Source organism: Corvus hawaiiensis, chromosome 9, assembly GCF_020740725.1.
Source record: "Corvus hawaiiensis isolate bCorHaw1 chromosome 9, bCorHaw1.pri.cur, whole genome shotgun sequence".
NCBI classification, from domain to species: Eukaryota; Metazoa; Chordata; class Aves; order Passeriformes; family Corvidae; genus Corvus; species Corvus hawaiiensis.
This window is the reverse complement of record NC_063221.1, coordinates 14,477,873-14,491,711: the sequence shown is the minus strand read 5'-3', so window position 1 is coordinate 14,491,711 and position 13,839 is coordinate 14,477,873. Positions and strand designations below refer to the sequence as shown.

General features: G+C 40.6%; 1 protein-coding gene across 3 annotated transcripts in view; it reads right to left on the bottom strand.

The window, feature by feature from the left end:
- The window catches only part of PLPPR5 (phospholipid phosphatase related 5), a 120,812-nt gene that overhangs the window by 40,928 nt on the left and 66,045 nt on the right, over nt 1-13,839 (bottom strand). For 2 of the 3 annotated variants that reach the window (XM_048312552.1, XM_048312551.1), the window contains one exon: nt 3,749-3,937. In XM_048312552.1, coding sequence (XP_048168509.1) covers nt 3,749-3,937 — 189 coding nt within the window. Of the gene's footprint in view, nt 1-3,748; nt 4,172-13,839 lie in introns of those variants that run through there. The other variant, XM_048312553.1, reaches the window with a different exon arrangement.

Here is a 13,839-nt window from a genome sequence, read left to right as displayed (position 1 = left end):
CTGCAGTTGTTTTCAGCACTTTTTAAAAAAAAAAACTAAACAAAAACCACTGTTTGGGGCCTCAACATTTTCCAGTGGAAGAACTAAAAAATTACAGATTTGGCAGATTAGAAACAGTGCTTATACCCCTTAGAGATAATCCGTGGAAAACCAACATTATAATGTATCTTCATTTCATGGAATCTACATAAAAGTTAGGAAACCAGCTGGAAAAATGGAAAAGAAGCAGCTCTTCTCATCCTACAGAAAGGTTGCTGGATTCCTCTACAGGTTTCCTGCAATTGCTGTAATACCTGTGAATCATAGAATGGTTTGGGTTGGAAGGGACCTTAAAGCTCATCCAGTTCCACCCCATCTGCCATGGGCAGGGACACCTTCTACTAGACCAGGCTGCTCAAAACCCATCCAGCCTGGACTTGAACAATGCCAGGGATGGGGCACCCACAGATTCTCCAGGCGACTCTGAAGTTGCAGGGGCTTTAAGCAGATACATCTTAGCAGACAATAAATTTGTTATAGCCAAAGCAAATAGCACAATTTGACTCCTTACTAGATCCTACACAACCTAGGAGTTATTTAGAATAGAATAATTCAGCTGGGAGAGACCTTCAATAATCATCTAGTCCAGCTGCCCACCAATTCAGGGCTGACCAAATACTTGGTTAATACGTTGTAATTACTTGACCAAAGACTGTACATATACAAACCCAGTGAGTCCCAAGTGCAGAGCACAAAATTTCCTTCCTTCAGTCACAGTTTCCCTTTCCCATATCAGAGAACTTGACTTAAAAAAAAAAAAAAGTCAAGCATTCCAGTTGAGCAAGCAGTCTCTGCTTCTGCCCTGGGACTGCGTTTCTCAGATCACACTCCTGAGCACCTGTGCCTTGCCAGCCAGCTGCATCTGTCCCTGGATGGCATGGGGGCAGATGGGATAAGGAAGCAGATTGACTCAGGAATGAAAGCCTGGCAGCAGTGCTGCACCAGGGCTGTAGGAATGTGCTAGCAGGAAGTACCATTTTAAAGACTAACCAGAAAGTTTCCAGGATGAACACAGTGCTCACAGTACATCCCTGTCAGATGACACAGGTTGTTATTTAGGTCTCAGCACATGCATGTTGCTGCCCTGTGAGCAGACACTCAGCTCAACCCCGTGGCTTGGCACTCAGGGCTGCTGCAGCATCTCTGATGTGCCACAGGGGTTTTGGATGAGCTGCTGTATGACAGCCTCACAGCAGCCAGAGACCCACTGCTGATGAGATGCTCATCAAGACAGATCCTGCTAGCGGTAGTTTACCTTTTTAGTTTTCTGCTAGCAGGCATGTAGAAAGGAAAATCATTAGAAAAACTCTTTTTTTTCCTGATTTTTGAGCAACTTCGTTAAAACTCAGTGCAATGGAGCCACATGAATTGAGTCACATTAAGATAACCTGGCTTATCTTGAAGCACTCTACAGCTCCAATTCAACAAGTCCCATCAAAAAAAGCTCAGCTGCTGTGAACACCAAGGATAAGGATTCTGCTGCTCTACCTCAAAACTCCAGAAAGAGCATTAACCCCATACACCAAACGAGCAGGAAAAAAAACCGTATTTTTTAAAAAAAACCCTCATAAATCATAGTATTTAATATGCTATGTTCAAGGACAATAGTCATTTAAAAAAAAAAGTGAAATTGCATTCACAGAAATCCATTTCCCTCACTAGTCTACATTTGCATCTTTACAGACCAAAATATAGCTATGTTACATGATTCATTTTTATATTTCACTTACAGAAACAAAATTAACACAGAACATGTATGTCCAAAATTTCATAGACAAGAAACAAACGAAATAGAAGAGAACCTAATCTCTGAAACCAACTACAACTGAAAACATACAAGTTGTTTTGGTGAAGAACTCTTACCTTCACCACTCCTCTCAATGAAAAGAACAAGGAAAGACAATGTACACATCCTGCACAACTGAGTAAGTGCCTTCCCAGGTAAACACTAAGTCCAAGAGGATTGCCCAAGGCAAATCAGAACAAAACTCTATGCAAAACTTGAAAAATCCATCCATTTAATAAAGTTAATTATTAGACTTTAATGCTGTTGAATTCATGAGACTCCCAGGAGTTAAATTCTTCATTTAATAAAATCAAATAATAATAATAATACACAGTTAAGTACCATTAAATTCTATTATTAGCTTTTTAGCAAGGCTAATTACAAGACTGCCAACCCAAAATGTCATGGAGATTCCTCTGACGTAATCATCTAGCACCCAGGAAATGAATTGAAACTACCAATCCATCTTGCTGACACATACTTGAAAAAAGAGATGCTCAACATCAATATCTGACATAATCTTTATAACTTCCTGAGCTAAACAAAAGAAATAGAATTCAAAGCAAAGCAAACATCAAATGCCAACAACAGAAAAACATCACCACAAAACAAACAATAAAAATTCCCCTTTTGAATCTCAACAGTATTTGGGGGTTCAAAAGAACAAACAGGTTAATAAAGTGGTCAAGTAACTAATGTTCACATCAAAAGAACCAAACAAAACCAAAATGCTATATAACAGGTTTTGCCAAATGATGAGGTTCAATCCCTCAGGAAAAAAAAAAAAAAAAAAATCAAAAAGAGAACCAAGTCTCAAATACTAAGGCTTATCCTGATCATGAGGTTTTATGTTTGATACCATCTGAGAGGTCATGATGCTACAAATGCAGAAATCGTGCCTGGGATTACCATAGCATTACCCTGAGGAGGCTTTTTCTTCTATTTTATTACATTTTCCTGAAAAAGAATTAATGTGTGAAACAAGTAATTACTATCTTAAAAGGCCTCTTCTTATTGCATTTTTGTATTATTCTAATGCTTACAGTAGATTAAAATCAACTCTTTACAAGGACTTTCTGTTTAACTGTGCATGCACCTGCTAAGTCTATATATAATCCATCCCCAATGGTTAAATGTTCCCCTCTAGGCCTTTCCTCCTCAGTACGGTCAGGGATCACTAAATGATGCTAATGTCCTCGTTATATGACAACATAAAGAGTACCTTCAACAGCTTGAAAGGAATCTCACTGCTTTTCCAAAAAGCTTTCTCTTCGATGTTCTCCAAAAAAGACCCCCAAAGAAAATCAATTAAATAAATCACTTTTTAGACACACCTGTTTAAAACTGATTGACGGAAGATCATGTTCAATTAGACACAGGTTTCGTTTGCACACCCATCAGTAACAGTGACATATGGAGACAACTAAATCAAGTGTAAGTGCTCCCTGTTCCCTGCATGTACCAGTTGACTTTTAAAAAACAAAACCGCCAGAGGGGTTTTCTAATTAGCACCGGGTGACACATCAGTAACGGGTTGCTAAAAACCGGGTTCTCCTCAGGTTGTTCATCTACCTGCAAGCGACGCGCGTTTCGAAAAATAAAAGAAAATTTTTACCAAAAGGAGTCGCACGGGGCTAGAAATACAGGCACTAGCAGTTACATAAACCGGTGCTAAAAATAAACTTGAGAGGCGCGGTGGGCACGGTGAGGCACGGGCTGGGGCAGGCAGCGCTGCCCGCCGGGGCCCCGGGGCCGGGCCGCAGCCCCGGGAGCGCGGAGGGTCCCCGCCCGCGGGCCCACCCGCAGCCGCCCGCCGGCGGCACCGCTCCGGCCGGGACCCGCGGCCCGCCCCGGCCCGGCCCGGTCCAGCCCAGCCCAGCCCAACAAGCCAGCGGAGAGCAGGCACAGGCAGCCCCTGCTTACCACCAGCACGGGCACGCCTGCAGTCAGCGAGTAGAGGAGCGCCGGCGGCACGGCGCTGCGGTCCTCCGGGCCCGGGTAGGGCTTTCGGTACGCGCCCTCGTAGCAGAAGAAGCCTTGCACGTTGACGGTGAAGGTGTCCGTGTACTCGAAGTAATAAGCCAGCATCACGGTCCCTGCCATGATCACCATCTGGAAGTAAAGCATGCTGGTGAGCGGAGAGGGCACTCGCATGTACGTGGGCTCCGGCGGCCGCGGCAGCCCCTCTCCCCGGCGGCGCGCTCCGCCCGCTCCCCGGCGGCATCCACCGCGGGCGGGGGCGGCTCAGCGGCGGCCGGGAGCGAGGTCAGCCCGGCGGGGAGCGCGGCCAGGCCAGGGCACAGCAGGACAGGGCAGCGGGGGCCCGGCCCGCCGCTCCGGCAGCGGCTCCAGCGCGGGCACCGGCTCGTGCGGCGGGCGGGCGGAGCGTGGCGGTGGCAAGGGCGGCCTCGCCCCGCCCCGCCCCGCCCGGGGAGCAGCGGCCGCGCCGCTGTTCCTGAGGGGAACCGCGGTGAAGGGAATTGCCCGACCCCCGGACGGCTCCCACGGCACAGCCCCGCGGCCGTGATTAGTAAGGGAACCCTCCGCGCTTTCCCCCCCGCTTCCTGAGGGGCGGGGGTCACCGTGGGTCCCTCTGCACCGACACACTCACCTGTAGGACGGGCGTGCACAGCGCCGGGGAGCTGCCGCAGGTGCACGCCGTCCCGTCCCGTCCCGTCCCGTCCCGTCCCGTCCCGAAGCCGGCGGGAATCGGCCCCGGCACCGCCAATAGCGACAGCTCGGACGGGCCCGGGCAGGAACAGGGATCGCCACTATTGGCCGGGGTGGTAAAGACCTCAACATGGAATCCACAGAAGCACAGCATCAATTAGGTTGGAAAAGACCTCCGAGATCATTGAGTCCAACCTATGGTCTAACACCTCCATGTCAACTAGACCATGGCGCTAACTGCCACATCCAGTCTTTCCCTGAGCACCTCCATGTATTCTTGTGTGATTCTGTGATTTTACAAGAAAATAATGCTTCATTTTTGCTCTGTGGTTTGCCAGACATTTTTATGGAAGCATTTTTGGAGACACATTGTGGTTACATGTTAACAAAAGAGTCCATCATAAAGTTCAATATCAGATTACTCGACAAACCCCCAACACAACAACTTTAGAGTATCTGTGTGTATTAAAAAACCTGTCAGTACATAACACTTATCCTGAGCATATCTACTTGTTTGGGTCATCAGATATGTGAAATACATTTGACTTTTACAATAAACTTGTGCTTCTGGCTTATTTCTGGCCACAGAAGAATTTCCCCACAGACCCACAACTACCCACCCTGACCCCCCAATCCTTCCAAAACTGGGAATGGAAATACATACTCTTTTGTATATGGATAGCTATGAAACCAATTAACACTTAAAGCTTTTATTTAACAGCTATAAAGAAAATTGGTAGCTGGCCATGAATCTATCCTCACTTGAGTAACATCCTAGAGTAAGAAGAGAGTCTGCACCAGTGCTGAGAGAAGTCATACACATAGGAACACAAAAAAGTTCTATTTAAAAATACATTTACAGCACATACACTTAAGAATAGACAACTGTGCCTAAGGCTTGTACAGATTCAGGCATGTGTGGGCTCTAGTCTGGATTCCCAGAGCCAACAGATAAAGAGTTACTTAAAGGTACACACCCTACCCCAAATGTTATAAGGGTGGGAAACAGTCTTAAAATGGACACTTTAGCCATAGAGTCCGCTTATCTTAAAGACTGTGAGAAATAACAAATGAGATTAGGTCACCCTGTTTTATAATGAGTAATCATCTCCTAGTGTTGTACTTGCACTTTAACTGTTCATTTTCCTCCCCTTCTTGAGATTTTTTTCCAATATTCAGTGATGTTAGTCTCCGTGCATTTATTTTTCATCAGCCCTTGAAGAACACACTCTTCATGCCTGGATTCCACATCCAGTCTATTTTTATGTGCTTTTAACACACTCTCCAGAAGAATCTAAATCATGTCATTCGCACTGCACTCACCAGACTTAGCTGGATAGCTCCCTACTTTAGTGAAAAATCTGCAGTGAGACATGAGACATCTTGTGGTGAATTCTACCCAGCACAAAGTTTATTTTCCCCATTTCTTTACCAGAGTCTAATACACATTACCATACACATAAAAATCTTATTCCTGGAAATTGCATACAGACACCCTCATTGTTAGGATACATGGCCTGGCCCAAAGACGAAAGTCAACAGCAGGACTGCAATGAGCACGAGACCCAGCTCTTCAGTTCTATTTGAGTGCATGCCCCATAGAAATGTGGGTGGCATATTTCTTTCAAAAACTGGCATTGAGGAAAATCAATCTTTTTCCAGAAACCAGCTGATAAAATAGTCCTGCACTTTGCTATCACAAACCAACTTCTGTTTACAGACGTACCAATGAAGATATTGCATATAGCAATTAGAGGACATAAAAAATCCTGTTTTTACAGAACAGTTTTGCAGCTACTATCGAAATCCCTAAAGGATTTGGAAAGAATCTCCATAAGGATCTCTTTATTGAATAGCAAGGGGCTCAACTAAAAAAATTTAAAGGTATATAAAAACTTCAATGAATTTTTTCTTTGAGAGCTCTCTAAATTTATGGCAGTTTCTGAAAATAAGGATGAACTGTGTATTTATTTTTATACAGGTAAGACCTGCTCTCACACTGTGAACCCTTCTCCTATTTAAAAGATTTTTTTCCCCTTAGAATTAGTCTGAAAGGCTTGATTTATTGCAGCTGATAAAGTTAAGTTAAAATCTGGATTAGATTCTGTCTAACTTGGACCAGTTGAAAAACATAAATGCACTTGATGTTTGCTACTGTTCTCTTCATAGAGGCTGACTGTTGTAATATATAGGCTGCTATTTGGTATAAGGCTTGGAAGGCATGGGTAAGGCACATCCAAGCTCCACAAGATTCTTGGAATATTACAAACCCAGGCAATAGTACCAAATATTGCTTTATTTTAATATTCATAAACGCATTCCTATTGCTGCAGATGTACTTTATAAGCATGGCCTGCACACCAGTGGCCTGCCTCCACACAGTTAGCTAATCAAGTAAAAGCAGAGATAGCTTTTTATTATAATGAACATGATGTTTATTGCCTGCACAGTTGAATATGAAAACATACATTAAATAAAACATATAGAAGCAAAAGAACACAATCCCCAGTGACTAATGCAACCAGCTAAATATATTCTGCAACTGCAGTGATATGCACGACAGAAGAATGGCAAAGAAAAGTCCAGAACTCACAATTTTTGTTTCAGAAGGCTATTCATACATAAAATTGTCAGCTGAAATTCAGGTAACTGGCAGACTTGTTTTGAAATTAACTTCCTTGGGAACAGTGCCACTGATCTCAGAGCAAGAGTTCCCCTTATATTCCTCATAGGTTTTACCTTGCTCTTTTCATTTGCTACCTAATTTTAAGTGAACTTTCAGATCAGGAGACACAATGTAGACAAGTGCAGAAAAAGAGGACCCTTAAACACACTATTTTGTAATACTTTGAAATCATAACCTTTAATAAAAAGATATATTTCCAATTCCAAACCAAATTCACTAACCTTTCATGTGCTTACATCACCACTGCTCATTGTATTTTCTAGTTATAAAACATTGCTCTGGCAAATGGCAGTAAAGAAACAGAGCCAACCCAACAAAGCCTTCTCAATGGGAAGGAAAACAAGAATTTATATCAAATCATCCCACTATTTTTATCTTTCCTGTTTACCTCCTTCCTGCTTTATCAGTGTCAGCTGCTTGAAGCCCCATGATGGTTTCACTGTTACATCTCCACACTGCTACTAATACACTAGCCCAGCCCTTTCTGAGAAGAGTACTGCATCTGCGCTGATGGCACAGCAGTAGGAAAGAGACAGAATGAACTATAATCTCTAAAAATATTGTTAAAAGATAACTAAAAAGAAATTTTAATTGATAAATTGTTTAATGATTTGCTGTGATATAAGTCCTAAAACCCAGGACATTTACTGCTAAAATTTATGCTTGTAGGACCATGATAATGCAAGATAAAAATAATTTCCTAGCAGCTGGAGCAGCATCAGCAAAGAATAAGAAATGGGGGTTTGCCCAGAACACTCGTAGGGTGATTCAAACAAGTTAGGCATCAAATATAAGCTTTTCCTATGGTCTTAGTATGTAGTTCACATAGAGAAACAACTCCATTAGGTGACTAAGCTCTACTACATCAGGGCAGGATGAATCATTCTCCGAAAATGTCATTCATTACATCCTAAGAAATACCAGCCTCTTATGATACCTATTGCAAGGGTTGACACAAGCTTTGATGACTACCTTAGACTAGTACCCATCTTTTAAAGGGCTGTAGTGAGATGTCATCAATTTTACTCTTAATTTTTAACTTACACACAGATAAACTAGCTCCAAAATAGGAACAACACTTTCCCAGAGTCAAACAGGGAGAAAAAGGTCAAATTAGTAGCAGCATAATCATTACTATTGTGTTTGTATTGCAGTATTATGTAGAGCTGGACCGTATTTTTCATAGAAGACAACATTTTGCCCCAGTAAGCTTGGGCACCTCATATGATGCAGTGGAAGTACATGAGAGAGTGAGCAGATGGAGATGAAACGAATGAGGAGGAGGACAAGGCAGCAATGAAATGATTGAGTTTGATATAATGAGCAGCAGTCACAGCACATTAGTTGCCTAGTCAGTATTTACATCAATAACATAATTAATCTTTTCAAAACTTCTTTCTGTATTCAAATTAAGAAGTATTATTGCACATAAGTTCTTCATAGGTTATAAGAGAAATGTGGGATACCAGAGGGACACCATGTACCTAAGGCCTGTACATTCTGAGAATTAAAGCCTGTATTAGCATATCTACCACTATATTGTCATAATAAAAAGAATACAGACACAGTTTTGTCAATGCAAAATGACATAAAACATTTGTACTTGAAAACTCAAATAATAATTATTTAGTCTTACCTAAGATAAACTTAGGAAAAAGCTTACCACTCAGAAAATTACTACCACAGCTACAAATTTATTTTCATTGATAGACACATTTTTGGTAACTGCAATGCTATACAAACTGATGGTAAACTTGGCAATCTTTGGCATAATTAGCTCAATAAAAATCATATGACAAACCTCAGAATATGGAAATGAGCTTCCTCATCTCATTCACACAAAATTCTTATTGTTTATTTTAATGAAAGAAACCCACTCTCTAAGGTAATTAATGACACCTTGAAGGACTGACATAGCAGATTTTACTGCACAGCATTTGACATAGCACTAGCCTATTCACGGTGCAATGTTCAAGTGGGGGAAAATTAAAAATCACACAGACCTACCCTGTGCAGGACACTGTATGTATTCATACAGCTGATTTTGTACATAATCTAAAATTAGTTCAGACATTTGAACAATGCCTGAAGGTTTTACAGACCAGTTCAAAAACTCTCTTTACATATTACTGAATTAATTTCACTCATTTGAATATGACAGTTTTCTGCACTGTAGTTTGTCTTCTCCTTTGTATGTTTTTGTTATAATTAGTGAGACTAATTAAGATAATTTATTGGCTAAAGATTCTATACAGTCATTAAGGGGATACACAAAGTAAATGTTTGCCCACTCCTCCAGGTTCTATGTTGTCAGTATAAAACTCTCATTAAGCTGAAAACCCAGAAGTATGAAGGAAGGAAATGGTGAGCTCATCAAGACCTTTCTGGGGTCCCTTATGCTCCCACCCCCAGTTTAGCTGCCTATAGAGACTGGACCCTATCAGTCCCCAGTGTTTTTACAAATACTATAGACACATTGCTCAAGGATCTGTGAACAACAGCTGAAGTTACCAGGGAGATGGAGATTAACTTCTCTTTTAACTGAAGGAGACCTTGCTCATTTGCCGGAAAACTTCTGTGAAAAATCTGTCCTTGTCTACTCACAGGCTGGCTGTTTTCGTGGCCAGGGTTGCTGGTCTCTTGCTGAATGAATCCACCCTCTCACTTTTAAGTTCCACACTTAAAGAGAAGTATGACTAGTTTTTAGCTCTGCGTACTTGCTATCATTATCTTTTGCTAGTCGCATGTCAGCAGAATAAAATATTTTGCGATACTAAGGAGGGGAAATATAAAACCACCCAAAAGTGTGTAAAGAAATTAGACTGTCACTTTGGCATGGGACTCTGCATGGATCTGTGAGGTCTTCCTTTCATGTCTGATGATTCCTCAATTCAGTGGCAGTTACAGAGTAAAACTTGAGGAATTCTCTTTCCTTACCCAAGCTTGGCCCCTAGCAGCTGTCTCCCAGACAGGGAAGGTATACAAGACTTCACTTTCAAGAACAAATCTGTACATACAACTAAATTATCTGACTTCCTAACTTTCTTTCAGAAGGGAAAGACAAATAGACTAATATAATAAATTATGCGCCAAAGTCACGGAATACTTCCAGCTCTGGTTGTAGTTTAATGTATGCAGCTCATGCTGGCAGGAGTCCAACACTTCCCCTGTAACAGTTTCTGCTGGGTAAGCTCATGCACAGTTGTGCCCTAGAACTACTTATGTTCTTACAAATTATACCAGACATTTCTCATTAGCATTACACCTCAAATCCCATTCCTGAGGTGGACATTATCTGTTACTTCATAAAATTACAATGAAAAGCATAGAAAGAGCAAGTTCAGGATACATTTAAGCAGTGATTCAATGGAGAAAAGCAAAAAATCTCCAAGCCCTCATAATTTACCAAACAGAATTACAGACAGTATCCATTGCTACCAGGTAATTGTTGAAGAAAACTAGAAATAGAGCTGATTATTTTCTTAGATTACTTTGAAATTTTAAATATTAAAAATATTTTAAGTCCAGTTCATAATACTCATCAGACCCGCTCTTTGGTACCCTGAGGTACCAGCATTCACAACCCATGGAGCTACACGAAATGTATATCACACATTTCATTTGACACCAAGACATTCACAAGACATTCATGTTTTCACACATGTTCCTCCGAAAAATGCCCTTTCTTTTGTAGCTTGTTCATGAGGAAGCAGCAAATACAGAAAACTCAAGAAAGAGGAAAACCCAGGCAACAAAAAACAGCTACAAAGACACAAAGCATTTGTAAGCCCTGGGATTCTGCCATGAATGACACCATCACCAGGGCAGTGAGGACACACCTCACAGGAATTTCCTGCACTGGTTTGTTTCATAAAGCCATACTTTTCATGCCCCCTGCAGGACAGACACCTCTGCACTTTGAGAAGCCCCCACCTTCTGCAGAATATCTCCTCTACACTATCTTTTGGATACAAGCCTAAGCTCAGAGCAGGACTAAAAAGACAACCATTCTTAAGGCATTAGACATGTTCACACTGGAATTTGTGTGTTTCTCCAGATGACTGGATTCCTACAAAGAATTGTTGCAGGAAGCATTCATTTCCATCAATCATTATTCAGATACCTTGATAGGAGGAAAGTATCTCTATCCTTGGAGATACATTCAAAACTTCATTTACAAGGCTCTGAAGAACCTTATTGAAAAGTGAGGTCAGCCCTGCTCTGAACCTAAAATTTTGTCTGATTCTGTGAATTACATTTGATTTACTCCAACCCCAAGATTTGCTGTCTTTAATCTTAATGGTTACAATCTGTTCTAATGGTGGTTCACTGAAATTATTGTAATTCATTTGATTATTGTAATTCATATCTAAAAATAAAATCATATTTCCTCGAAATTGGTTAATTGATACAAAGTGAAACAGCCTATCCAATTATCTAAAGAGGTAGCAAGAAAGGTATCTCTTAATTTTCCACTTTCTAAAGAGACCGTACTCTGTGTGTGTATTTATGTATTTCTATGTATGTATATGCTCCAGTAAGGTGCTACATAAAACCTGTTATAGGACTGGTTCTTTAAAAAATTATCTGAGAGACTATGCCTTTGACTTCATTGTGATTTCTCATCATAATTACCTTCCAGGCAAAAACTATACTGTCAAGCATTAGCAGAAGACTCATGAAGGCAGCAAGGAAGTAACTTAAGAATCAAAAAGTCACTTCTGAGAGAAGACAACAGCCATTGCAGGTTGAGAAGTGAAGCCTGAACTGAAAGAAACAGCTGGAAAAATAAAGAGCTATAATAATACTAAAATAATAAATAAACCAGCTTTTGAAGATTCTTTGTGGTAACTTGGCACTGTGAATTATTAATAACCAAAGCTTTCAAGCTCTGCTAAATTAACTTACATAAGATTGCTCTCCTCATTTAAAAATACTCTGTTTAACAAATTCTTAGGCTAGAGGATAAGAAAATTATTAGATTAGAATACGTCTATCACTGATATAATAGGGGACACTGTCAAATTATTATGTAATGAAATATATGCTTGTTTGGGTAACACACAACTCTTTACTCTTATCACTGCTTCTGAAAATCCTTACTCATTCAATGCCTTATTCATCCAGCTGGCCAGCTTAACTACAGACAACTGACTGTACTAAAAGAAAGAAGTGGCAAGTGATCATGTGGGAAAAAAAGATTAGAAAAGGAAAGGTGGGGAGCAAGGGATTTGTGCAAGGGTACATTTGCAAAGTTGGCAAGAACATCAGAAGTTGAAATTACAGGTTTCTTGTGGGAAAATGCAGTAAGTGGGGATTCTGGAGGCCCCTGCCAGAGCAAAAGGATTAAAAGGTATCAGCTCAACAGCACATGCAGGCAGCTGGTGACCAATGTGACAGCAGGACAGTGTGAGGAGAGTTTGATTCTGCACAGGCTGCCTGGCTCTGCACAGTCCTGGCAGGTGGTAGAGGGGTAAGAAGGCTGAATCACTGGGACAGAACCAAGGAATATGAAATGTCTTCAGGATTCGTTTTGGGAAAAGATTAATTAATATCTACCAGAACTAAGATTCATATATTGTTTCTGTTATGACTGCCTAGGGACTACTTTTATGCCCTTAAAGCATCATGCAGTTTTTACACCCTTCATATTGGCAGAAACTATCATTTTTAGAGGCATATAAGGCTCATTTCCTTTGAGGTGACTGCTCTGTGGTAAAGCTCTAAATGTGGTACAACCAGCTCTGAAATAGAAAGACATTAAAATATTATTAGTGTTTGGTCTTTCTCCCCACTCCTGTAAGAATTCTGCTGATGTAGAGAAATTAAAATCAGTAGGAGACCTGAGAACAGGACATAAAGGCTGCAGAATCATATTCTCCCTAAGCTGGCACAGAAATTAACCTTTGGGAAATTGAGTGGACAGTTGCTAAAAAGATACAACTACCCTAGAGCACATAATTTTTATGGCATTAACCTTTTCTTCATAGAGCAATGCCAATATCTAACATGCTGCATACTGCTTCTACAGTGACTAGACAGCATCCAAATTGGATTTAAGCAAATTATTTAGTTTATTAGGCATCCTAATGTCCAGTATTTAATTCCATTAGGAACAATTAAACTTTCAGCTAGCAAAAACAAAAAAAGAAAAGTAATCCTACAGAAATGAGAACAATATCAGATTTGTCCCAGCTGACCTTGGCATTAATTACACAGCCAAAGTCAAGAGTAAGTTTAGAGAAATCCAGGTATGATGTATTATGTACAACTTTAAACAATGCATATCATCCACACAGGTTTTAATCACACACTCTCCAATCTATATCACAACTTACAATAATATTGCAACTAGCAACTCCAGAAACAAGGATGATGTAAATGGGGATGCAGAGCAGATTTTGTCATATAATCTTCCCCAAAAATAGAAAAAATATTGGATGGAGAAATTTTCATTGATGTTGATACACAGCAATTTAATTCTGAACCAGTAACTGAATCTCACTAGTTTATACAATGACTTGATACTTCTACACAATCTTTTCATTTCAGTTTTAAAGAAAAATATCACCAGTGTGGATGTTTTAAAGAACAATAGAGTAATAAAGTTTATAAACTCATTGGGGTAGTTGTGCTACTCAAGTTCTTAGAAAAGACT